The 27,268-nt window shown below is 36.2% G+C and overlaps 1 protein-coding gene and 1 long non-coding RNA gene across 8 annotated transcripts in view; one reads left to right on the forward strand and one right to left on the reverse strand.

The window, feature by feature from the left end:
• The window catches only part of LOC124174907 (syntaxin-1A), an 86,003-nt gene that overhangs the window by 10,361 nt on the left and 48,374 nt on the right, over positions 1-27,268 (reverse strand). For 2 of the 7 annotated variants that reach the window (XR_006869027.1, XR_006869026.1), the window contains exons 4-8: positions 13,163-13,237; positions 12,786-12,968; positions 12,418-12,491; positions 11,529-11,666; positions 9,195-9,305 (exon numbers count right to left, since the gene is read on the reverse strand). Coding sequence is in view for 5 of the 7 variants with exons in the window: in XM_046554542.1 (XP_046410498.1) it covers positions 5,597-5,715; positions 8,295-8,400; positions 11,529-11,666; positions 12,418-12,491; positions 12,786-12,968; positions 13,163-13,237 (695 nt within the window). In the remaining 2 variants the exon portion in view is untranslated. Of the gene's footprint in view, positions 1-277; positions 370-5,545; positions 5,716-8,109; positions 8,134-8,289; positions 8,401-9,194; positions 9,306-11,528; positions 11,667-12,417; positions 12,492-12,785; positions 12,969-13,162; positions 13,238-27,268 lie in introns of those variants that run through there. The other 5 variants (XM_046554543.1, XM_046554542.1, XM_046554545.1 and 2 more) reach the window with 5 other exon arrangements.
• On the forward strand, positions 17,971-26,060 carry LOC124174913. Its single transcript, XR_006869029.1, has 3 exons — positions 17,971-17,983; positions 25,455-25,606; positions 25,961-26,060. It is a non-coding gene; the product is annotated as an uncharacterized LOC124174913 (long non-coding RNA).

Below are 27,268 nucleotides of genomic sequence, written 5' to 3' on the forward strand. Positions count from 1 at the left end.
ACATCCGCGCGCATGTTCTGTGTCAAAAAATGACAAAACTTTTCCGATACTCATACGGGAGGATCATTTTTTATTTCAGTTTAAAAAATCGTACGACATCGAGACACCTCAGAGGATGGAAATATACTGACTTAGGTAGAAACCGTTTGGACTCGTCGTGGTGAATTGTATAAATTTGACAAAACCGTGTGCACAGAGATACGCGAGATGTAGTTTGGAACAATACGAATAGCAGCTGTACAATGTGATAGTAAGAAATAAAGATAAACAAATTTACCTGAGAGTCGTTCACAGCCCAAAGTATCCACCGATGGTGGTTGCCACGATGACCGCGAGGATAGCGAGGCAGATCATAATCATGATCTTCTTCTGTTCTCAGCATTAACAAATTTGTAAATTGTGAGTTATATTGATTGATCAACTATCTATAAACTCTGTCTGGTGCAACAGTTCTGTGACACTCTGTCCACTACTAACTATTATACCCATCATATATATCATTGTTTTCTTTTCTTTTTTTTTTTTTGTTTTTAATATACTAACATTTTAATCCTAGTATCTTGCATACTTAAATGATACTTACAAATATTAAAATTATTCAACTATCTTTAACTGTCGTTTAGAAACTATGAATGTATTATTTTCTCAATCCTTATCATCGTCACCAAAATCACTGTACGGCAGAATAAAGCATATCCTGACACGTACATACATTCAACTGTCCCAGAATCAAGTAGTGAAACGAAAATTATAAAATAAAAATGTTTATTTACATAATGAGCATAAGCTCAATCATAATATTTTATGTGACATAACAAACATTCGTTACAGAAATCAGTAATAACAGCAATAATAATAATAATAATAATAATAACAATAATAATAATAAGAAGAAGAAGAAGAAGAAGAAGAAGAAGAACAACACCAGAAATAACAACAACAACAACAAAAATGATGATGATGATGATGATGATTATTATGATGATGATGACGACGACGGCAATAATAATAATAATGATAATAATAACAATAATAATAACAATAATAATGATAATAATAACAACAATAATAACAACATCAGCATCAATGACAGTAATAACGACAACAAAGTAGAATCACGAAAAAGCAATTAAATTGAATAGGTCTTCACTTACTAGATTGCTTGAAAGAAATTGATGTGCAACTGCTACAAAGTGCATAATATTGAAGACTTTCTTGGATTTCTACATTGCATCTCTATACGCGGATGTGTGAAGTGATAAGAACGGTGAGAGTTTTCTGATACATGTGCATACGAATAGAAAATTAAAAAGGAAAAGACGATGTAAAAAGAACAAGTATACGATAAAATGAAATGAAAAGTAATAATAAATTTACATATTTAATGAAAAAGTAGAAATAAGCTATTAAGACTCATATTACATTTAAGAATTGATGAAACATTAGGAACAGGATGTTTTGCTCAACTCCGTTGTCACCCAGATCCGGGTCATCCGATTGAATGAATGATTTTACCTCGATAATTATTCGTAAGTATACATATAACCAGCGTCAGATAAACGTAAACTATTAGCAATTGCTGATTTGTAGGATTAAGACATTAGTACCCTTCTGTGATATTATTTGTATTATTATTATTATCACTATTATTATTATTATTATTATTATTATTACTATTATTATTAGCAGAAATATTAAGAGTAAGTATCTATGTTACGCGTGCATACCTTGACGAAGGTATACATATACCGTTATCGAATTGCAATGGTAATCAATTTATTTAGTCGCATCATACTTTGCGCAAAAATTTGAAATTATAATTTATTCGATCCGCAAACTCTATGAATTATATATTATCTCATTGTCAGGCTGAATTAGACCTAACTATCAGAGGCTAATCGTAGATATCGTACGAATGGACCAGCTCGTGCACGGATAATATTTATTGTAGTTCAGTTTTACAAGTATTAAAATATTGGTTTGTACGTTTGTTTTTGTTTTTTTTTTTATTTTTTATTTTTTATTTATTTTTTTTCGTCAAGTATTTTGGGTTCTTGATTTTTTTGTCATTTTTGTTCTTCAACCTTTTAAGTAGAACATTATACGATCGCGGATAATTTTGAACAGACGTATCAGACTGAATTGAAAGATGATGATAAATTTATGAGATAGGTAAACGCAATCGCTAAACATTTTAATACAGCGGACTCAATTGTTACACATAATGTATAATGAATATTTTTGGACTACGTTATATTAGGCTGCATACCTATAGGCAAAAAATTGGGTCATTCGGTTTGATATATAATTCCTGACTCATGCGCGCGATATTTACAACAATATATTAATATACAGCATATTTGAATCACTTGCCAACTACTTTCTCTTTCTCACTCACTCTCGCTCTCGCTCTCTTTCCTCCTTCTCTGCCTCATAATTTTGCTTTTCTTCTAGATAAATATTCAAGATTATATGCATCTGCACTTGCGTCTGTATACATACACGCACTTACATTTATCTCGATCACGCTCCTACTACGTACATGTATAATATATTGCACTCAGATTTTTCTGCAATTCAATCTGACATCCAAGAAAGTTGTCCATATATATATATATATATTAGCAACTATTGTAAGATCGAGCTGCGAAAATTACAATAATTCTTCAATTTTCTAGCACATTGAATTCTCATAAATATGTAAGAAACCACTAATTATATATTACAACTACATATAATGTCTTCAATATTGTTATTATTATTATTACTACTACGAATTATCTATTCATTTTTGTGGTTATTATTAACGTTATCATTATTGTTGTTGTTGTTATTATTATTATTATCATTATTATCATTATTGTTATTATTATCATCAATAATATTAATATTATTGTTAATTTTGTAGAGTATTGCATGACAATTATTATGAACCTTATTACTGTGAAAGAAACGGATCGCTAAATACATATAGTATAATATATAAGTATATATACACATATATACATATATATGTATATAAATATTATAAATCCAAAATCCTGCTCTATTCAAAATTGAAAAATATTTTCTGGATAGAGAGAAGGTAGTACAGAGTAGTTCAGAAGTTGAATTACTTCTTGTTCGTGTGAATCAATAACTTTATACATACTAGTTTGCGGTTCTATAAAAATCAATGACAATACATCGCAATATTTTTCTTGTCGACGTGGAAAGGTTCGCATTTACATCAAATACCACTTGGTTTATATACATATATATATGTATGTATATAAAGTAAAATTAATGGGACTGTTTGTCGTTTTAGGACTAATATTGATAATAGTATTTTGAAACACGTACGTAGATGAAGAATAATAATTTCATTCGGATTTAATAATAATAATGTATATGTTTACGATCGAAGCGCCTTATTTCTTTCGTTCAAGGAACTTGCAGTTGTTACGTTGAAGTAGGATGCAGTTGTGGTCCGATAAATGCCAAAGTTTCGTCCAGTATGTTTCTTGACAGATTTGAGGCGTTTCTCGATAAACTAACAGCTATACCGTATACGAAAGAATGGCAATTTATTAACAGAGGTACGTAATTGTAATCAGCACGAATATTTCGACAATTCCTATAAATTCATGATATTCTGTATTAATTAAATACATGTAACGCATCTTAGATTAAAGGATGGCTTTACAATTTGTAACATTTATTTTTCTACTCGCGTAAGAAAGAAAATTTCCGAAAGCGTTTCACCCACAAAGGTGAGTATATTATCATCCGCCCCTTGATAATTTTGAGCCAACTACTCGTATGCGTATCTTTGTTGTTCTTATGGGTTTTTTTTTCCTTCTGTTTTCAATACATGTATGTCTGTATATATTTATATATATACATATAGATATACAATTGTAAATGCCATTCTTTGGTATTTTGAAGAATATTGGATCGAAGTAAATTACTAAAGATTTATGTTGAAAGCTCACTTTCTGGGAAGTTATGCCAATAATTAACTTAATTAAAATAATCGTAACAATTAGAACAATAGTAATAATAATATATCCGTGTGCTATTTAATAAAGAATTGTGATGCGAGGACGTGCGTGATTTAAAACAGAAGATGGTCATTCTGCAAACAAGCAAAAACGTTAAATCCAGTCAAAGCGTTCCTCATATGTATATCGGTAGTAGATTTTGTTTTCACTTCACAGTCAGTTCGAAAATCTTATTGCTTCCAATGTATCCTATAAGGTTTAAATTTGTATACCTGTGCAGTCGTACATTGAGAAGACTTTGAATTAAGCCACGGAAAGGTAGGATAGCGATCGTGATTGTTAGGAGCATCGCGTTATTAGAAGGGTAACGAATATTTTTAACATCAACAGATTTTCGCGACCCAACACATTTTGCACAGAAAAGCGTAGTGACGCGAACTTAACTTTGTTAATAGCTCTGATTATTTGAAACCCCGCTGAATTGGGATTATTCGCTTTGCCATAAATCGCAGTCCAGACATTTGACGTGTTATAAGAGAGATTCAAAATGACTTGCTTCATTTCCTTTTCCCCCTTTCTCTAATTTTTAATTTGGAAGCCCTCGTATTCAATAATTATCACTGTTATAATTTTGATTTACGATATTTGGATAATCGATAGTTGTGAAGGAAACAAATTGTCGCATTTTTTTTTTACTTATAGAAAAATTTCTGAATCTTCATCATTCGGTAAAAGGATATGAAAATATCCGGTTCTTTATTGAAACACGGACGATTACTTAAACATCATACGTCCATGTGTAAGCAACGTTCAAATCTATGAAATTTTGAGACAGAATAGCCAATTGAAACATAATTGTAAGCTTTGCGCACTCCCCAATTATATGTATATGTACCCGAGAGAAAATTAATGCATCGCGTTTAAGCTATCGTTAGGTAATTTATGTAACCAAATACATGCGTATACACAAGACTTGTATAAATCGCAAACGTGTTTACAATACAATTGTGCTGATTAATAATGAACTTCCATAGGAATTTAGAATCTGTAATCCCGGTACCGTGATGTTGTTGGATTTAAAGTTTAAACGGTAAAAACCGCATTATTTCAAGTTTAAATTTAAAACAAGGTGAATACGTACATACATGAATAGAATAACTTCCCAGACTTGTGGATTTAATTTTTCGTCCTATCTTATAGTTATCAGTATAATACGCGACAAAATATACTTCTACAGAACTCTGAAACAAAGTGATTGTATAACGAAAATGAATGTACTGTACTTTGTATCTTTCTATACATATATATGACTTCCTTCTCGATCGCCATGCAACTAACATCTTAAGCGTTTAGGATAATCATTTCACCCTGAAGATGGCTGGCTGGGCCCAGCCGAAACGTCGAAAAAATTGCAATTAAATAATTTTGCAAGTGTCAATCGATGACCTTCCCCGACGAAACTCTTCCTCAAATCTCTCTCTCTCTCTCTTTCTCTCTATGTATAATACATATATATATATATATATATGTATATATAAATATATATATATATATATATATATAAATATTAACTGTAAATTTGTATCGCGTATAAATTTCTACTAAATAAAGTACTAACGACATAAAAAATATGTCTTATGTGCATTTGTTACGCTCATTTTATGGTTTGTACCAAAATGATAATCAAAATGATGATTGCTATTGTCACGCAGATCATAATGAAGATCATTTTCTGTGGACAAAAAGAAATTTTTGACGTCAGTTTCCTATCAAGAAATTAATTGTTATTATATCGTCAAAGTTTAATGATAATAATCTAAATAAAATGTTGCAAGTATAGTGTTCAATTTAATTACTGAGCATGAATTATGATATAATAAATAATTGATCATAACATTTCGAGCAAAAGGGCAATAAATGAATAAATAGAATTTACAAAAACGATTCCATTGCACATTACGAATAGTCAATATGAGAAATGTAATTTTTTTTTCTGCTCAACTATTTTAAACATTCTTTAAACTTAATTTTCCAATATTTAGAAATATAATTAAAATCTTAATGGCTTGGAATACATTTTTATATGAGTGAAAAGCATTTGAATAATGACAAAACTAAGAAGCACTAATTATTCGGAAGATTGTGCCGTTGGCAAAATAACATATGTATAGGCATTCGTGTTTGTGGCAAATTAGCGTATTAATGTAATGTATATATAATGTGCAGTGCTATGAAATTTTTATGCGTGTGTCATTGTTGTACAGAAGGTTGAATACACAAATTGTTTGTTCTGTGTTTCATGTGCATTGTATTTAGTTTTATCTGTGGCAATACTATACTTGATGGTTGTGTTCTGTGTTATGTGTAATAATGGTGTGCTGTTTGTTTGGTGTTGCAGTTGTGTTTTAGAATTGCAACTAAAGGATTGGTGTGTCTAGACGTGCGATGCTGTGGGGATTTAATGCTCATGCTCTTGTTGCGGATAAAGGTGACTTACATAGATTCTTTGTTCTGAGTTTTATGTGTTTTGCGTTTAGTATTATTTGAGACAATGCCAGGAAATTTAATGGTGTTTAATGTTGTGTAACATGTAACGTTTACGTGTTATTTGTATGACACAGCATTTGTGTACAAGAAAATTCATTACCATAACATGTGCCACTGTAAAACCTGTATACATACACACTAAATCTAACAGTATATAAAAATTCATAAGTGAGAAGTAAAAAATAAAAAAAAAAATAAAAAATAAAAATATTACAATCAAAGCAATGATCCTCTTATGAGGATAAGGAAAGAAGATTCATGTCATCTATCCATTGCAGCTACGTAATCCCTAATAGTGCTTGAAAATATATGTTTCTACATTGCTACAAAAAAATTAAATACAGTATGGAATAACATACGTATTACACGAATCGAGAAAACTGTCGGTGGCAGTTTCTTATTTCTTCGACGGAATGCTTTCCAGGCTGTGGAAATGTTATTAAGAAGAGATAATTGAAATTTTTTCAACAATGTGTCAGGGTGATAAAAGATGAACGAAAATCGTGCAATTTACACTATTCAATCCATATGTTGATATCTGATTTATCTGCTGAATGGCGCTGATTGATATTTAATTACATACATGCAAAAATTATTTACTCATTTTTTTGCTCAAGAATTTATCAAAAATTTCTACAATGCAGTTATGCTCGTCAGTGAAGGTATTGTTTTTAAAATAAAAATTTTTCAAAATTAACGAGTGAAAAGCGTATAGATAAATAGTAAGAATTCACAATCGACCTATTTTCGTAACCAGTTTGTGTTCAATTGTCTTCTTTTTCTTCGCATTTTTCTTCTTCATCCCCTTCTTAATATCACTACCACTAGCTATTCTATATTTCACAATACATGTATACGAGAATCTCGACTTTCTTCCGTTGAAAATAAAATGTGAAATCAATTGGAAACGTCAAGATCAAATTTTACTCTTTATTTTATATCATAACACTGTGTATGTATACTATAGGATTTAACACAGTGGTACAAACACACAACGCACGGATCGGTTAAAGAGATTGGGTAAATTAGGGCAGTTTGGATAAAAAGGTTTTTCTCAGGGTAGAATCAAATATGAAATATTTATAAATATATGTATAATATATATCAAACCAAAAAGTAATACGGTATCAAATTGCATACGGAATTATTTTTCCAGTCAAAAGGTTTTGAATCGTGTGGATTATAACGGAGTGGAAAAAAAAAAAAAATGTTATGTAATAAAAACAATAGTAATTATGCAGTATTGTACTGTTACGTGTGCGAGTATTTTGTGTATTATATAACTAGAGAATGGATTAATACCGTGTATTCATAGCTTATATAATTTCAAGCCGTGTTCGATAAACTGCATCTAGATAAAATATCAGCCACAACTCAAAAAGCACGTGTTAAAATACTGTTACGTAGAATAAACCAAATAGGATAAGAAAGAAAAAAAATAATTAATCAAGCAATAATAGCTTGTAATATTTACTAATCGAAATTCTGTTTTCTTTCATCACCATACTTGTAGAAGGGAAGATCCGATTGAGCATTGGTCAAACAAAACTTAATCCTAAAGCCCCTTCGATCTTTCACTTTTTCTCCCCTATCCTTATACGCCCTGATTGGAAGGGTGAGAACAAAAAAAAAAAAAAAAATGGTTTATTAAATAACTGCGTATAATGATTGACGGTCGTATAATTATGTATGGGATATAAAACATATCGTAGATATCGTTCTTTTTGGTTTGATACTTATCTATATTGACAGATTTTACCTTACGTGCTTTGCTTCTATATTCTTCTGCTTTGGTGAGTTGACCTTGTGCTTGACCAACGTGGTCCTCGGTTTGCGTGACACAGTATTCAATGCGGTCCACTAATTCACCCTGCGACATCGTACGCAGGGAGGCGAAAAGGGAAAGGAATAGGATAGCAAGGAGGAAAAAGGAAACCCAAAGAAGAGCAGGAAGATGGGTGAAATTTTTCTCGACGAGGAGATAATACATATGTGACACAACCCCAAATAGATACAACACCAAACATATTATATATATAGATATATAAAGTACAGCAATGATGATACATGATTATATCGCATACGCATGTCGTTACGTAACATATATATACATATATATATAAATATATATATACATACGTATATATGTACATGGTATACATGTATATGTATATTTATATAAACAGATGGCAGTACGGTAATAGGTATAGTTAGCGTTCAAGTTAGTAGTCAGAGCAGTAATGGACAGAGACACAACCAGAACACCCATGTTAAAAACAGAACAAACACCGTCACATTTTTAAGCACCGTACACACATGTTATAATGTATAATATATAGATTAGTAGTTTAGTCGTGAAGTATGTTGGGGGAAAAAAAAAAAAAAAAACCCAAGATGAAACGAAGAAACGAAAAAGCGACGAGAGTAGTGAATGTGGTAAGAATCCGTTGTTTTTAATCAAGTATTGAAATGCGGAGTGTAGAGAATAAAAAAGAATATACGGTTGGTGGGAAAAATTGGTGCGGGAGAATGGGAGATGCGTAAAACGGGGGAATGACGGATTCGCAAGGGGATAAGGGTGAGACGGACAAGGAGAAAAAAAAAGTGACCAATTAGAAATGTACGAACACGAATGTCATTTTTATAAATATGGGAGGGACTCACCCGTCGAGCTTTGCTTTGATACTTGAGTGCTTTTTTGGTGTCCTGCGTGGCAGTCTGAACGTAGTCAACGGCATGTTCCACGTGGTATTCTATGCGATCTATCATCTCTCCCTAAAGCACGCGACGCAACCCAACGGTAACGGGAAGATATTGTTAGTTTTAGAATAAACCAGTTTCTTTTCATGCATCCGCAATACAGACCGATATTATAAGAAAAGGTGTGGGGATTAGGATTTTTTTATTATTAACAGATACAATTATCCAATTGTCTTTCGATGATTGCGATCGTATCCTCACTCAGAATGTAATGCAAAAAAATAAAAAAAAAAAAAAAAAAAACAATGCGTACCGAGAAGTCTACTGCAAAGGTAACAGGAATGCATCTTCTGCAAAATCGCAGGCGAATATATTAAAGTACAATCAAACGTAGAATGAAATTATCGACGATCTTGTTTTGTCCTCTCAAAGGGTGATTTCATTTTCTTCCAACAACAGTTTGATCGCAATGATACGCCAATTTTATTATATCATAGGAATTTTTGGATTTATAAAAATGAATCAATGTAAATCGCAGTTATTTGAGTGAGGAAACACATCGGTGAAAGCAATTCGATATTCAAACTACATGTTATCCCAGACAATGGTAATTAATGTAACGTGCAAAGTATGAACAGCATGGGTTAGATTTATCAACCTAGTCATCATCATCTTGCAGGTATTCGTTATACTGTAGAATTTTTTCAGTCAAACAGGGAGAATTAAAATACTGTTTAAATCTGGGTAGCCAGAAATTGAACCAATACTTGGAGGGTCGAGTTGACTACTCGAAAATATAAACCGTCAGAATTGTTTCAGGAATTCGTGGTATTCTACCGAATGCCAAAAATCCAGTACATATTCACGTCTATTTTTTTCTGTACAAGATGAATCAACGTAAGCTGGTATGTTTTTGGAAATTAGGAGTTTAGCGTGAATATAGATATCACCGTTTGAAATTAAGAATGAAACGATTAAGTGATACAAGAGTTACCAGGAAGGGTTAATTGCGTCGCGTTATTATCGCTTATATATGTCGAACGAATTAACAAGACTGAAATAAATTCATCCGGCTGAATGGATCCCTCGGAGAAAGTGAGATTATTTTCATCGTTTTCAACATCAGACGTGAACACGTGATATAACCGAGCCGCGATTGTACTCACGATAAAGGAAAGTCTGACACACGAGATCGGAATGAAAACAGCGACGATAGCGAGTTACGAAAGGGATTTTAATCGTCGAAGAAAGCGTACAACTTCTCCTTCAATCAGTCTACGAAATGGCTAATTCTCGCATACAATTAACCCTCGTCGTTTCGGGCATAGAATCACCGGCTACCACCCTCTACCACGCTGCTATAATAATCGTCAATATTATTTGCAATTAAAACTTCCCCCGTCCCTTTTGTTTTAACGCCAGTTGAGCGCTCACTGCTACCAAACTTCAAATAATTTCTCTCCCTTTCTAAATGCGAGGGGGAAATAATTAATTTTTAGCACCTGTTGGGGAGAATAGTCACACTATTACATATTATGGCAACTGAAATAGTAATTTAGAAACGTAATTTCAATGGAAATTGCCTGAAACTCCTCAACTCCGATGCAAATGCAAAACTCGTAACTTCAGTGCGCGTCATTCACACGAATGGTGTGAGTATAATTTCGTAACAATGTATGGTGGAATTGAATTTACGACTGTAAATGAATATTGCAGTTTCGACATCAACTTGAACATTGTAACATCATGAATAATAATTTCAATACGACGATTTCAATCACACAATTATCAGTTACATGCCTGACTGTATTGGAGAATAATCACACCAGGCAGCTTCGCGTCGATATCAATATCAATGAGATTCGGCAATTATATACGTAGCTTCGTTAATGATGGACACTTTTTTAACAAGACGCGTGGTGACTTTTTTGACGATTTTCCAATACGTTTCAGTCTTTTTCAAATCTTAAGAGGACAGGCATTACATGATATCTGAGGTTTGGAAAAGAAAAGTGATCGATTCCAGGAGAACTGACAAAAATTGAAAGATTCAAGGACACTCTGAATAAAATCACAGATCGACCATAGCTGGAGTTTTAGGTAAGAAGCCGATTTGCAGAGTGTATGTTCATTGAAAAAAAGTATTTTCATATCATATACTGAAATCAATTTATACAGTACAGTGAGGTTCATTCTTTACTGCACTTAATTTGCCAATCTCGCGATGCCTGAACGCAAAAAATTTGAGTAACCGATTGAATATACTGAGTAAGTTGCGTACGGTAAGAGATGACTCACCTGACTTTCGACTAACATAGCCATATCCATGAACATATCATGGAGTTCCCTGATGGAGTTTTCTAATTTAATGATGTCAGCGTGTCGAGCTTCGATGTCTGCCAGCGTCTGTTTCGCTTGTTGCGTTTCCATTATGATCTGTATCGTAAATAAGTTTAATTTAGCGGTATATACATAAAGAAACGGTTTGATGTATCATTGATTGAGCGAATTTGTACCAGGAAGAAGCGTTTATTTGATTTATGACATTTCATTTTGTGTACACGTGCGGTAAACGCGAGAACCAGGCATTGTGAAAAAAAGAGCTGGGCAAACATCTAGTGCTACCACGATCTCCGATCTTCATCTTAGAAAGATAAAGGATATTCCCAAGGAATTCGAATTTAGGTACTGATAGGATAAACAAAAATCTCGTATAATCTGGCTCAAGATTTTCGAAGTTTGGTACACCTTTCCATTACTCATTCGTAAAAATTTTAGGAGGTTCGAAATTTTTATCAATCAACAACAATATTCAGAGGGAGAGAATATTAAATGATCACGACGCAACGGATCATATGAAAATTTATGTATTGCTCTGCTTTTTCCTTTTCACTTTACATCTGTCGATGTTTTGCCCGAAACAAGAGTCCGGCTCGTTTCACCCTGGTTACGATGTGACATGCGACGCAACTTTTGAAACGGAGACGAGAATAGATTGAAAAAAAAAAAAAAAACCAGATTGCCCAGAACTAAATCTTATAATCTGATTCTTCACTGCGGATACGCGTGGTATTGTGGTAAACAAAGAGAAACAACACCGATTGTTCATTACCGAGGAAGCATGAAAATTTTCTCTCGTCAAAGTTTTTCGTCTACTACATATGTGTAACATAAAGTGGAAACTTACCCCCTGCGTAAAGACAGCTGGGTTTCCTTGTTCCAACATTTCTTCAAGTTCTTCATTAGTCGTCGTTCTCCCCGCTGGAAATGACGATTGTAATTTCATATTAATCCTTCTCTCCAAATTTACTTGGATTAAAAACTGCTCGACTCGTATGACGGAGCGAGAATATTCACTCTTTAAGAGTGAATTTTTCCACTTTAAACGCTTGGCGCGAATAAAATCACTCTAAATTTCACTTGGTTTGGAGTTGCGCAATTTTCACCTCCGCTTACAATTAGTGATTTTTAACTTCATCGGAGTGAATTCTCACTCCAAGACATTAAAGAGTGTTGATTCAGGGGCGAATATCAGCGAGTTCTACAACGACTTACTGATTTCAAGCTGCCGTTGTATCCTTCCCTTACATCGCTCTCGATAATCGGTCTGCGTACGATTGTATTCAGTCATCACCTCGACGAATTTCCTTGACAACGTCGAATGTTGCGTCTTGCGTATCCTTAGGTCTGCCGACGATTTGTTCGTATGTTCTTCCTGCTCGATGTTTTGCTCTATCACTGGAATATTGCCGTCAAGCCGTTAAAAATCCAATGCCGGTCAGAAAATCTCTAGTCCCGACTTTCCGTCGGTTGTCTCGCTTTGTATAATTATGAGTTTATTATGCATCGAAAAAAAAAAAAAAGTCGAAATGACATGTGAACAAATAACCGCTACTATGCATGATTATCAATAAATATGCCATCGTACTCACCCTTTAACTTGGCCCGAACTTTGTTGGCAGTTTTCTTTATATCAGCCATCAGATCTTCGAGTTCCATTTTCACCTCTGAAACAGATAAAAACAAATAATTACCGGACTGTCTAACTGGTATGAATTTAAAGAAAGTAATCGGATAAGGGCTTGTTGTATCACGATTGAGAATTCCCGTTGCGTGGAATATCCCAGAGTTACGCGAATACAATAAAATTCGGCATTATTATGTTGATGTATTAAATTTGCGTCAGAAGAAAAAACACTCCTTATTCAGCCAAGTACTGTGTATAAACGCTACACCGATAAGGCCATGCAACGGTAAGTGGTAACGTATAATACGGTAAATTTAGACGGTTACCGGGATTGAAACTTTGTCTCAGTACGAAGACTAAGCGTTAATCAGAATCTCTCTCACATCTACATCGAGGATACGAGCATTGAGAAACTTGGCAAGGTAGACAGTTTAAGCGTTATCTCAAGAAAATGACGACCAGTTTTTGTAACGTTGCGTACTTGAAAATTATCGCCACTAATCCAAAAGTTTGTCAAAGATAGATGGTCGGTCGTAACGAAAGGCCCTTGATGAAACATACATCAAAATTTATCACCGAGTAGAGAAAAAAGATCTATAATAACAATAATCTCACGACGCAGATAACCGAACCGACCGTCGTTCATCCGTTCTTCGGTAAGTGCGTTTGTATTTCCTGTTAGGTACCTAACCGAGACGGTCGAACGATTACAAGAGAAAAGTTTTCTCTCTTTCTCTTCTCTGGACTATGAATATCTGGGTGAAATTTCATCAAGTTAACGAGGCGATGTTGAAGTCTCGTATGCGAGTGATCGAATGTTCGCCATGGTTGACCTTCGACCTCACGTAGGTACCACCTACGATATTCTACGGTACTCTATAAGCCATCTACGCGCTAATATCGCGTAGGTGTTTCAGAGGCGTAAACTTGGTGTAGATGAAAGGAGGTTCGCCGCCCACGTTTGAACTCTGACCGTTACTGCGGTACGTTTCGCCGTTAACATCAGGTTCCCACCCCTGACTCCGCGCTGTCAATATTCGATACACAACGCGGGGTTGACGACAGTCACCCACCCCTTCGGACGTGTAAGCTCCGCACCAACAATGAGACGAGTAGCTTCAAACGTATGTGTGTATGTACGTGCAGCAGCATTTTCGCAGGTAAGAGGGTGCGCTCGGATTTTTATTCTTTACGTGTTGTACACGTAACGACGACCTTTCGGTCCACATTCTACGAACAAGAAGGAGAGAGAGGCGAAAAGACAGAAATGAAAACTGTTTTCAAAGCACGTTTTCCGTGGGCGTTAGATGGCCCACGCTTTGTACGTGGACGCGATTAATTCTGACTCGAGGAACGGAACTCGGTTAAAAAAGAGAAAAAAAAAAGGATGAATAAACAAGAAAACGGGGGAGTGCTCGTGATTCTAGCAAGGACTTCGATTTAAATTCAGGACAACGTGCTGCGTGAAAATATATCCAATGATATTTGAAATAGGAAATAAGAAACATTGGCATTAAGGCACTGAGCAATTTTTATTTATAAATTTTCACTTGAGAGATTATACTACGGGCAAAGCAAGTTTTCACAAAGAAACCAAGGTTCGTACGTTTTTTTGGAACATGAAATTTTTTTCTCAGGATCGATAGTACTTTGCATAAGAAGGAGTTTACTTCTTCGACAGACTCAAAATTCCAATCTTATTTACGAAATTCCCTGACTTTTCCCGACTGCAAGGAATTCCCTAAATTTTGCCCGTCCCCCTCGTGTCGCACGGAATATTGCGAGCATGTAGAAACATATGGGACAATTCACATCATAACAGGTCTGCCGCCACTTGAAAAGAAGACGTCGGTAGCCAATTTCGGAAAAAAGTCGTCTACAGTTTTCCCGTATTTATCAATTTTCATTTCATACGTGTATACAATGTTACGCAGGAATGACTCGGTTTTATACATAGAATGGGTGATATTATACTTAATACAGAAAGTTCGTTTAAATCCTGCACGCCGTATGTATTTTCCTGGTATTTCTCATATAAGGGTGAAATGGTGATTCGCTCGAGGGAATTATTCCATGTCATATTGTCGGGTATTACGGCTCTTCGTGGGCTTCCCATTAAAGTTCAGAGTACCCAATGTTCTGACGAGAATTATGTAACCTACGAGATTTGTTAATTAGTAATCTTCGGTCCAAGATATGACAATTTTCATATAATAATTAATTTGATTTCATATTCTTCATCGATAACCTACAATATGATATACGTATACCTAAGTTGATTGAATTTTCAATTTCGAAATGAAATCGTCGAATTAATTATTCGTCGCCATGAAAAACTTCTCGCCATGTGTCACGAAGGTAATTACAATTTTGTAGAAACGAGAAGCAAAGCTGAAAATTGCTTGAAAGGTGCCGATGAGAGTGGCTAACGGGGTACGGAGGTATGCAGGGGATGATTAAGAGTACGGCAATGAGAAAAAAAGGTGGGCATAAATTAAGGTGTAAACTCGGTATAAATTAAGAATGCAATTTGGCTTAATTCCAAATGCTAATGCGATCCGAGAGCTTCTTTCCGTTATCGTACATATAATATGAGATATAGTTGAAATAAAAAAACGAATGCTGTGATAAAGAATACCAATGAACCCTGTCTGCCTTTTTCAAACAAAACAGCAACAAAAGCGATGAAAAGCGAATCGATGAATAATCGCAAACTGCTCGCGCAAGTCCATTCAAAGCACGAATCCAAAGATTTTTCTCATGATCGATTCGTTACGCTGTATAACGTATAGCCGGAGCTTTCAGTGATGTGATTAAAGTGGGTCAAAAACTTATTTCACCATTAGAGGATGAAATCAGCTAGAAGATCGTCCAATCATTATTCCATCAATATTAATACTCCTCGGAGAATTTTGTTTTATCGCGATAGGATAGTTGGTTTGCGGAGAGATTACAAGAAATAAATGAACTGATACGAGAAAGCTCACTGGGCGAATGGATGTTGAACCAAGTGGAAATTTCGTCGAAAAATTTTTGCGGATCAATACTCTCGGATATTATATTTCCGGTATTCGGTGTAAGGTATAGGATTTTACAGCAGGTACTTCAGGGAGCATGCGGCACCCCTTAAACGTTAACGTCCTGCGGAAAGCAGGTTTGAATCCTTATACTTCCCCAGTTACTACTTTCGACGAAATTCGAATGGTATATTTTTATCGGTTATCTACCCGAGCGTGTAATAAACGAATAATATCTGCATCGCGAAAGCTCACGGCAAAAATGCTTTCGGCGTGCGTATCTTACCCAGCATCACATGTTGCTATACGCATTATAGTTCTGCTCTTACTGGATATCATTACTCAGCGTGACAGTTATTTTTCAAACATTACGGACCTCCGTTACACGCCATCATTATTACGTGTAACAGACGAACGACTGCGAATGACTCGATTCGTTTTCTAGCAAAATTTCAATCTCGCCAAGCTTCTTCGCCTAGCTGGAAAATCGATTGATAAATTTCCATCTTGGGAATTAAAATAACGATCAAAACTCGTTGAAGATACAAAAATCCGTACAAATTACTCCGTAAGTTCCCCATCAGAGAGGCGAAAATATTATTCCGGAAGTGACCAAGTTTTCCCCTCAACTCTCGTTATACGGAAAGAGTCGCCGAACGTCTTTCACCTGAAATTCCCCCCCACATCAACCAGACGTATTAATCAACCTCGAGGTTAGAGCGTCACCGCATCGACGGACAGGCAGGATCCCTGTTTCGTTGCCACAACGCCCACTCGATATCCGAATCGTACGAAAAGGGGTCAGTATTATGACCGCATTCACTCGGGGTAAAAGCATTCAGTCATCGTTTAGCTCCTCCGACACCTACCACGCAATTTTACCTTTCAACAAAGCTTGCGCTGTTCGAATTCTCCCCGAAACGCCTCTGTCACCGTGAACGTTCAACTTTTGACCTTTGGTGATTCGTTCTCACAATTATCCCAAGAAAAGACGCACAATTGCAATGAAAATCATTTTCTTTCTTTGATCTTCCTCGATAAGTACACGGCGCCGTTACGCGGTTTCGAAAAATTTCCCAAACGCGATGATGGTATAGCGAAAAAATGGAGGTCACGTCGTAGACGTAGAGTTTTTTAATCGAAAATAGGACGGAGAAGTCCGTGCAGTCGGCAGTGTTTATTATTCGACGTTAAAACTGTAACGGAGTTAGCAAAGTGGTGAAAATTTAACACGACAGGGATGCTGCAGGTATACCTGTATCTATCATTTGCGAAGGCATTTAATTGCTCGCCGCCTTGATTACTCGTTCGTTGTTAATTCGCTTGCACGTGATGCTGTGAACTCTGCAGAGTTTCTAGGCAGGTATATAGACGTATACATTATACATACGTACGTACATACATATATACATATACGTGTACGTTTGCCTAAAGACACACTGCGGAATACTTTGAAATATGAAAATTGCCCAGATGTGAAATAAACCAATCTCGGTTTTCATTGAGAAATTAATTTCCCGTCGTATATCGCTATCGGTCACCGTTAAATAAATATTATATCTTGGAGCGCATCTCGTGCGTACGCTGTGTGTACAGAAAATGAACTTGGATCAAATGAAATCGTTGCGAATAAAATTTGAAACAATAATTTGTGAACTTACGAAGGGGACACAGTGTCTACGCGCTCTTTAAAATTTGAGAATATCTAGGAAAACAATGCTCCGTATTGTCTATAGAAACTTGCATAGCTGCAAGCACGTGTTCTCTTCGTACGTTTACCCATGCTTGTGACATGTGATCGCTCGAAGCATCTTACATGCTGGTATATAACGCAGTGTACCTACCTACGTCATAAGGCTCGTTGTATATGATATATAGATTCCAAGCACATCGGTCGCATTTTAAAGATGGAGTAAAAGAGCAGCTCCCCTTCTTCCAGGGTTTGGCAAAAAAATTTTCAACTTAAAATAACGTATATCTCTAGCTTTGATTTATGAAACTGTTGAATTTTTTTACGTTTCACGTTACAGGTACGTATGTGGGGATTGGGAATATCAGTCATTACTGGCGTAATTTTGAGAGCAAAAAAGAAAGGCATAAAGATTTTCTGTCTGCTTTTATCCAATTTAACGAAATTGCAAATGAGAAATAGATAGTGAGTGAGAGAGAGAGAGAGAGAGCCGAGGGCGAGTTCGCTCGCGTGATCGATGGGGTGCACAAGTGGCCAACGAGTTTGTTTACCACGAGCTACGGTCATTTAGTTTACTGCGGGGGTGAACGCCCGTCACGAACAAGCGAAGTATGGGCGAAAGGGAGAAACGAATAGAGGAAAGAAGACGCGAGTACGGAAGGGTCGGCGAAATTGGCACCCTTTATTGGTTTACCTATTACTCAATTCGAAATAGAAAATCTCCGTAGCAGTTATTGACTAGTTCCAAATAACTATACACGAGCTGAGTAGTAGCTTGTAATAATAAATATTAACAATTATAACGAGCCAACTAGCGACAGGACAACATATCACATTTTCCTGATGGAAAAGTATTCTTACAAAAAAAAAAAAAAAAATTTTTTTTGTTCGTGAAATGAAATATTCCGCGATTTTAGAACAAAGTAGGTATTACAAAGAATCGATGATACGAACATTTTCATAAGCTCCACGATACGATCGGATAAGAATGAAAAAGCAGGCCGGTGTTTTAAACAGCATCGGTTCGTCCTCGTATTCAACATAGCAGCTTTCAACAGCGTCTTCATCGAAATTCTTATCTTCGTTCATGGTGCGCGTCGTCAATTGATCCGAGAACGACGTTCCGTCTAATCGTGACGCGACGATCGACGTTAATCAAGTCCTGAAGCCAGTAAAGCTTGGTAAAGCTAGTCGAAACCTGTGCCTTCTTTCCACTCGAATTTCCCCGATTTTCTGCACACTGTATTAGCATGAAATTCGATTGAAAGAGATATCTAATTGAAGGATATTTTGTAAGATTTTTGTCAAATATATTATAATCACATTGTATCGTCAGTGAGATTTTCGAGTTTTCAATCTTTGCAGCTCTTGCTTTTTCCTGCACACCTGATGAGAGTTTAAAGCAAAACGGACAGAAAAATAAGACCATAAAACTGTGGGTATAAATCGTTGAATTATTGCCGATATTCGCCATTCGTTGAATCGATGAAGAAAAGCTTTAGGTATATATGTATATATATATCGCGTGACTAATGCCAAAAGGGCGTATAAAAATTGTACGCCCTTTTGGCTTTTCAAAACCAAAAGGGCGTATAATTTTTTTTTTTTGTGCCAATCGTTTTGTCAATATATTCTAAGCCAAAAATGAAAAAAAAAATTTCAAAGCCAAAAGGGCGTATATCTCAAGTTATAAAGCCAAAAGGGCGTATTATTTTTTTGATAATAATTTCTAATTTATTCCTTACTCAATAATATGCAATTTTTATTCAAAATTTTGAAAAATCTTGATTTTTTTTATACGCCCTTTTGGCGTTAGTACATCGAAAAATTTTTTTTTGCAGATCTTTACGTTTCGAGTGATTTTAAGTCGAATGGCAAAAAAAAATTTTTTTATACGCCCTTTTGGCATGGATCCCTATCTAACTGCTGTAGTACACCCTTTTGGCATTAGTCACGCGATATATGTATACGTATACTGTACATGCATCTGTACACATAAATACACACACACGCACACACATACGCGAGTTTTCGCTGCAGAGAGATAAATGTAAGAGGATCAAAAGACCGACGCGGATGGGGCTGTAATCAGAGACGAAAGAAAGAAGAAATGGTTTCTGTTCCGGAAAGGATTCCGGGGGATTGCGTTGTATGTACAAGATTCTATTTTCGCGCTAGGCCAATATAAAGAAACTGCCCATGCCGCTCATACATACATCTATATATATAATATATATACACATATATCTATCCCATATCCTGCGCTAAATTTATGGAAAAATACGTGATAGAAATATTATATTACCGCGGTATATACGTGTCGGGATTACACGTCATAAATACGATGAATTGCGAGATAAAGAAAAGAGAAATCAAGAAAGACAATCAAAGTATAGATATTCTTCGGCAAATAATTTTTAAGAGATAAAACGTCGAAAAGATTTTTTAAACCGGAACAGAAAAAAAAAAAAAAAAATAGTATACGTGCACCTGCCACACCTTGTACATTTTAAATCGGATTACCGTTGGTGCGGGTATATATATATATATATATATATATTTTTTTTTATTGCAGTAGATACGACTAGGTGCCACCGTTACGTGCATATTATGATGCCTCGGGTCATCTTTGTACCGTATAGGTATAAACTATCTTGTCATCGCCCGCAAATCGCGAGCATTCGCGAGAGATTCTCGGCGAAGCCGTAGAGTTCAGGGTTCGGGTTCTAATTTTCTAATCCCTGCCACCGGCGAATTAAATACAAGGATTATCTTATCGCCGTCTCTTTCAGTTACTTTGTACAGGAACAAGTATGGGGATTAATACGGTGTTTGAAGCGTAATCGCCGAGGTTTTCATCGCCCGATAGCTTTAAATGCTCCGCACTTAAACTTTCGGGGGTATTAAGGGAAGGGCGATTCTACCCGATTTAAATTCTTTAGATATCGATTCACCTGTTTGTATGCTGCGATGACATAATACTGATTCTCTGTTGAAAAAATTGACAAACCGAACAATTTTTGAAAGGGTATTTTATATATAATTTCCACTTTTGTGCCACGTAAGAATTCCGCATTGCGCTACAAACGGCGAATGATGTGTATTGTAGGTATGTCGACACACCGCAGTTCGATAGCTACGTCTGTTTGTCGTTTGCTGTGTTATATCGGTTAAACGGAAGCAGCGCGGTCGTTTGATCGATTCTATTTTTTTCCCCAAGAGAGAAAAAAAAAATTGGAAAATCGAATTGGAAAGTAGAAGAAAAAATTTGAAAAAAAACACACACACACACACAAAGAAAACTAAAGGTGTAAGAACGAAAGTAAGGACGAGCAATGATAAAATTTTATCCGTAATATTTTTATCTGTTACGTTGCGCACGTATAACAATATATTGCAGTATGTTACACGGTGTATCTGCGTTAATCCGTTGACCGAGATTAATTAGCCGATAAAGTAATATACGCCTGGATATAATTAGACACTCGTATGCACGTGATAAAGTTAATCGCATCGTCGTATGTGTGGAGGAGTGTAAGACATCGATGAATCATTGCTGAAAAAAACCCACGCAACATTTACTTGAACGAAAATTGACAAAATTATACGGGGAATTTAAAAATTATTTAATATAAACGAGTCACACATGGCAATAGCATAATACATTTTAGTGATACGAGTGTAATTACTTTCTGTGACGCAATTAATTAGAGTGATAATCGATGTAAAAGTAACACTATTGTAAATAGGTAAGTGTAAAGTTGATGGAATCACGCAAGATTCGTTGCAACCGATTTAATCAACCCGAAAGCGTTTTCAGGTGAGTTTCTCTCACGCATCGTTGCACCTCGTTGAGTTTAAGCAATCATACGGCTATTTAGGTTCTACGTATTTACGCGTATAATTAGGGTGACACCGATTTGAAACATTTTTCACAAATGTGTCTGATATACTCGTTACACTTATGCATGCGAAGAAAGAATCGTCGAAACGGTAAAAACGGTTTAAGGTTTAAGAATTTTTATTTCGTATCAAATTCTCAAGCACTTTTTTATTTAATTTTTTTTTTGCCGTAGGTTTTCTAAACCTGGCGCAGGCTTCAAGCTTACGAAAATATACAGATAAATTTCGAAACAATATTAAGTACCGATTACAAACACCCGCGGTATATGTACATAAGAGCTTAAAAGTTATTATATACGCGTAACTAGGATTCAAGTGTTTGATTAGCGACGCGGCGCCAGATAAAAGGGAATTAGAAGAAAAGGGAAACAAAAAAGTTGTTCGTGAAAATTTTTGTAGCTAAAAAATTGCTTATACCAACTTTTGCCATACTTGTTGTATTTTCCGTCTTGCAGATTGCGTACGCCGTTAAGGGACTTTTTTCGATCGATTTATCTTGAATGGTTTCAAGTATAAACTTACATTATATACGTATACGGAAGCCCCACGTCGCTCTCGCCATGCCTGATCGTTTATATATTCTATATTCTCGTATATTTCTGTACTGAATTTTTACCCAATATGAATTACACCAGAGCTTATCTGTCGAGCTAATAAGCTTTGGCAACAGAAAGAAAAACAGTACAGGAGAATTGTAACTTGAAACAAACAATGTCTGTAGAATTTTCACAGTCAACTATACTTTTAAAATTATTTTCAGGCTTATCGTTTTTTCCGTAACTAAGAATCTGTTTGCATGTCGGGAAAATTTATTCAATCGCTAAGAAAAGTACTGTCTAAAATAAAAGAAAAAAAACATTTCAAGTTCAAAGGCGAAATCCGTCGAGGTAAAGCAGAGGATTTGACTTGGTTTCTGTCCGTGCATCAGACGGCGGTCAGCGATTTCAATCTATCGATATACAACCAAAACCGAAGTTGGGAAAAGGTATTGCGAAGAGTAAACACCGCTTGCGAGCGATTACAGTTCGCAAAGAAAGCTCAAAGTATCAACCTAGGGCACTTAAGAAAACGAAACACACCGGTACTCGTAAACACGATACTCGAATCCCGGGTGAATTCGGAGTCAGAGATTGGAAAATCGGTCTTCGGAAGTTGCGTCTCTAAGGGATTAACATCCACACCGTTTGTCTTCTACAAGCAACGCGTAGCAACTCGACGCCAATTTTGTTTCACGCTGTATCAACTAGGAGCTGTTTGCACCTCGTGGCACTGCGGGAATATTGCTTTGCGATTTCAATTCGGATTCATCGGAACACCTCGTCACTAAGCATTCAAACGGTAGTATCGAACCGTTGTTAAGGCGAAGTTGTTGACGAATTATCCAAATTCGTTGGAGTGAAAATAAAATTCATGTATGGATAAACAGCGAGGCTTAGAAGACCGGGTAGGAAAAAACCGCGGAGAGGCTCGAAACTGCGGAAGAGATTTCGTTCGGGGAATATACCGATGGTTCGACTCCGCAGGAACGGCTCAAGAAAACGTAAACATCCCTAGGAATAGCCTCGGCTTCCCGGGGTCTCCCTGCTGCACCCTCAGGGATTATCGATTCAGTCCTTCGGTGCAGGAGAACTTTTAGGACAAGGCCGAGATCCCTACTGCGTATAATGGAACAATAACTCATACATTCGGTGCTTTCGAAGCTTATTTTTCATCCATTTTCATCCATTTTCATCCATTTTTACACCCCACTCTATTTCTCTCCCTTTACATCGAGTGTTCATTATTCCCCGCAAATCAATCCAGCTACGATTCTCAATACGGACGGGGGTGGTTCCAAAATGACGCAACACCTTTTACGACCTATATTATGGATTAGTTCAGTTCAGTTCCTCCGCTGAATATACCGCGAGTTGTGCGAGGGAATTGGGTCGAAATATATAAGAGTGCTCATCTATTGTTTCCGGATCCGCACCGATGCACTACACGTGTTTTACGGTGCATGTTGTTTTTTCCCACAATTTTTCCGTCAACTTTGCATTTCGGTAAACATTGAGAAAATGAAAAATTATTTCAAATACGGTTCAGCGGTTTTTGGTAAATTGTATCAGGTTTTTGTTATTATTATTAATATTATTATTATTGTTGTTGTTATTTTACCGTACGAATGGTGAAAATTAAACCGTAACAGAGAGAAATTTCTATGTTTGTGGTTACCGTACGTTATTCTTACTCATTTTCATTCCTTACCATAAGCGAAAAATATTGTTTTGGATTCAAATTGAAAATGAGTGTTGTAACTCAACCGGAAAATCTATAGTCCGTTTTCCATTCCGTTTGACGATTACGAGTCACTCGTACTGTATTTTCCTGTGAAAATTACGATGGTTCGATGTTGTTGTAACGACAAAGTGTGGTTGAGGTCGTATTCGACTGAAAATACAACTACAATTATACTAACCGGTTACTTGGATGAACATTTACGATATTAGAATCGTCGTTGTAATAATACCCACTTTACTGGAATATTCTAGTGTACCTAAACGTAACGAAGAACACACATCCCAGAGCGACCTGAGTTTAACGATCAATGAGTGTGCGCTTCCAGTTTAAAACGACTTGCTGATCTATCAACCTTTTTTTCCGCCCCCTGAATCCCGGCAGTAAATCTAGCTCGTCGTCGTTCCTGCATAGCGATCACATCGAACTTTCGCAATTATTCGCACCCCGGTGAAAAGAATTCTGTAGAAATGGACTCGGGCTGTAGTAGGAGAGAAACTCGAGAGTTAAGGGGGTCCTCTAGTTTCTCGGGTCGAAAAAATCGATTTTTTTTTTTTTTCATAAATCACATCTACAACATGTGTAGAAAATGTGTGCCAAAGGATTTTTCGATATTCGAAGTGGTTCACAAGTTACAGCCCTGGAACGGAGCAGGAGCGCGCGCCGGGCTGCTCCGAAAGCCGAGCGGCGCTGACCATTGTATTGATATCCCTAAATCTAACTGCTACCTGAACCTTTTGTGAATTAGGCCCGAGTAAAGGGGAGCCGAGACCATTGACAGACGCTTTCGAATATTGACTAAGACGCCGTGAAGTTTTAGTTCAGTTTTGCTGTGGCACTTGCGAAGCGTACTATATTTTCTCTTGCGAGTCGCACGTAGCTGATTTTTTGAAAATAATTTTCAAAATGTTCAAGAAAGGAAGTAGAGACGCCCCGGCTCGTTACGATCGACCTAAAAAGCGAAAATTCGCAGGCAACCGACACACTTTTGAACAAGACAAGTCGTTTACATCGGCGTCAGCGACGAAACTTCGTCAAAATAAAAATTTTGAAGTGAGCGTTGAACAGACTGTTTTGTATTGTATTTTGAATTTTGTGAGTGTATTTTCAACCATTTCTTCGGCTGTTATTTGTAAAGAGTGCAAAAGTAAAATTTCTATGGCGTGCAAGTGTGAGAAAGAAAAGAAATAGATTCATGCCCAAAAATCTGGACTTTTGCTCCGAAGCACCTCCATTCTGGGCCAAAAGTGGTTGAAATCGCCACGTTTCTCGCTGTCATAATCTTCAACGAAGGATTCGAACCTATCCTGAAGACCTTGGAAACCATGGGAGTGAAAATCGGCCCACAAGCTAAAGGATATGTTGAACAGCGTGATAGCTCTCGGATCGACCGTTCAGAAAGGCGCACGAGCGATGTTGTAAAACAGGCCCGAATCGCGAAAAGAGAAGACAGAGCAGCTCTGCGTGACTTCGAAGAAGAAGAGGAAGGCCTATTGTATGGTCCAGGCATAGCAGATTGACGGTAAGATGGAATTTTTAGTATAAATCACATGCGCGAACTTTCAAACGCGTTTTTCTCGAAACACCATTTTTGGAAACGGTAACCACGATATTTCAGAAACTATTGCACCGATCTTGTTCAAATTTATACAGCATCTTTAATATGTTATAAGCCAGCGATTGAACTAGAATTATCATGATTGCTTCGATAGTTTTTTTCGTACGAGCGAAAAACTTAAGAAAAAATGAGTAAAAAATAGAATGTAATTTTCAAAAGTGTATAAAAATGTCAATTTTTGTAATTTAAAATTCACTCTAGTTCAATCGCTAGTCTTGAATATGAAGATTAAAATGCCGTTTGGTTTTTTGATTTCAGATAAGCAGAACAGCCGCAATCTTGGTTACCGTCAAGCACCTCTTCTACTTGATGTCTTCCTGTCGGCCACTATAGCTGCTATTCTATTATATATTTTGACTTTAAAAAATTTGTAAAGCTCATTTAAATGTTGATAAAGATTATGCAAAAACAATGAGATTGATTATTTCGATGCTTTGCCCGTAAAAAATTGTTGAAAAAGCCATAAAAAAACAGCCGAGAAACTAGAGGACCCCCTTAAGCCCGTCCTCGCGTTTGGCGAAAAAACAAAAAAGAAAAAAAGAAAAAAACCGTAATAACGATCGTAACTCGGGGATTACACGCGACCTACCCGATTACCCGGATCAAAGGATCCTGCCCTCATTACGTAGTCTCGCATGTATCTGGGATCACCTATACATTACAAACACAGCCGAAGTATTGGCCATTTACTCGAAAGGTTCGTACATGAAACTTTTGGCGTATCGCTGACCCGTAATGCGTGGAAAAATAATTTGCACGTATATCCGAAAATTAAAACAACACCCACGCTCAAATATTCCGATATTTCTTAACCGATGAGAGAACTCTCGTATTTACCTTGACGGGAGAAAGAAAAATGTATATCACATATCGCATTGATATCAAATTCATGGTTTTGAGTCAGATTTTCTTTTCAGCTGTCAGGTTGAGGAAAAAGTTCAGGCCGGCTGCCCTCTTTTTTGGTTTTTATAATTTGCAGGGTTTGCAGGGAAAGAGAAAAATAGAAAGGATACGAAAATCCGTTGAAAAAAAGAAGAAAAAAAAAAAACAATTAATCTGCAAACGGACGATGAAAAAGTTTATGTATACCTACGATATTACAAATTTCATGCGAGCGAAATCCGAGTGACTTGAATATTATTAAGGAAATTCGTTTTTCCACCATTTTCAGCGAATAACTTTCAAAGGAAAAATATATAGTACACACACACACACACACATATATATAATATATACATCCATACATACACATACACACACGCATATTATATATCTGTAAGCATAAACAGAAATCGTAATCAAAAATTGAAAAGTGATTTAAATTAATGAAATTTTTCACTCAGAGGTTCGCCTGAGTCTCCGTCCATGAAAACGAGCGTTTTCGTCCGACCATTTGTCATTCGATTAACAGGGAATGGTCGGCGTACGTGCATAAAGCACGGTAGAACCGAGTATAAACCAAAATTTCATAAATTCTCGCACGGTATGCAGGGTGTATGTATATTATCGAAACCGGGCAAAGCCTTACGTGCGCGGATGACGGGGTCACCAGTGAGATCGTCACGA

This window comes from Neodiprion fabricii, chromosome 2 (assembly GCF_021155785.1).
Source record: "Neodiprion fabricii isolate iyNeoFabr1 chromosome 2, iyNeoFabr1.1, whole genome shotgun sequence".
Lineage (NCBI taxonomy): Eukaryota > Metazoa > Arthropoda > Insecta > Hymenoptera > Diprionidae > Neodiprion > Neodiprion fabricii.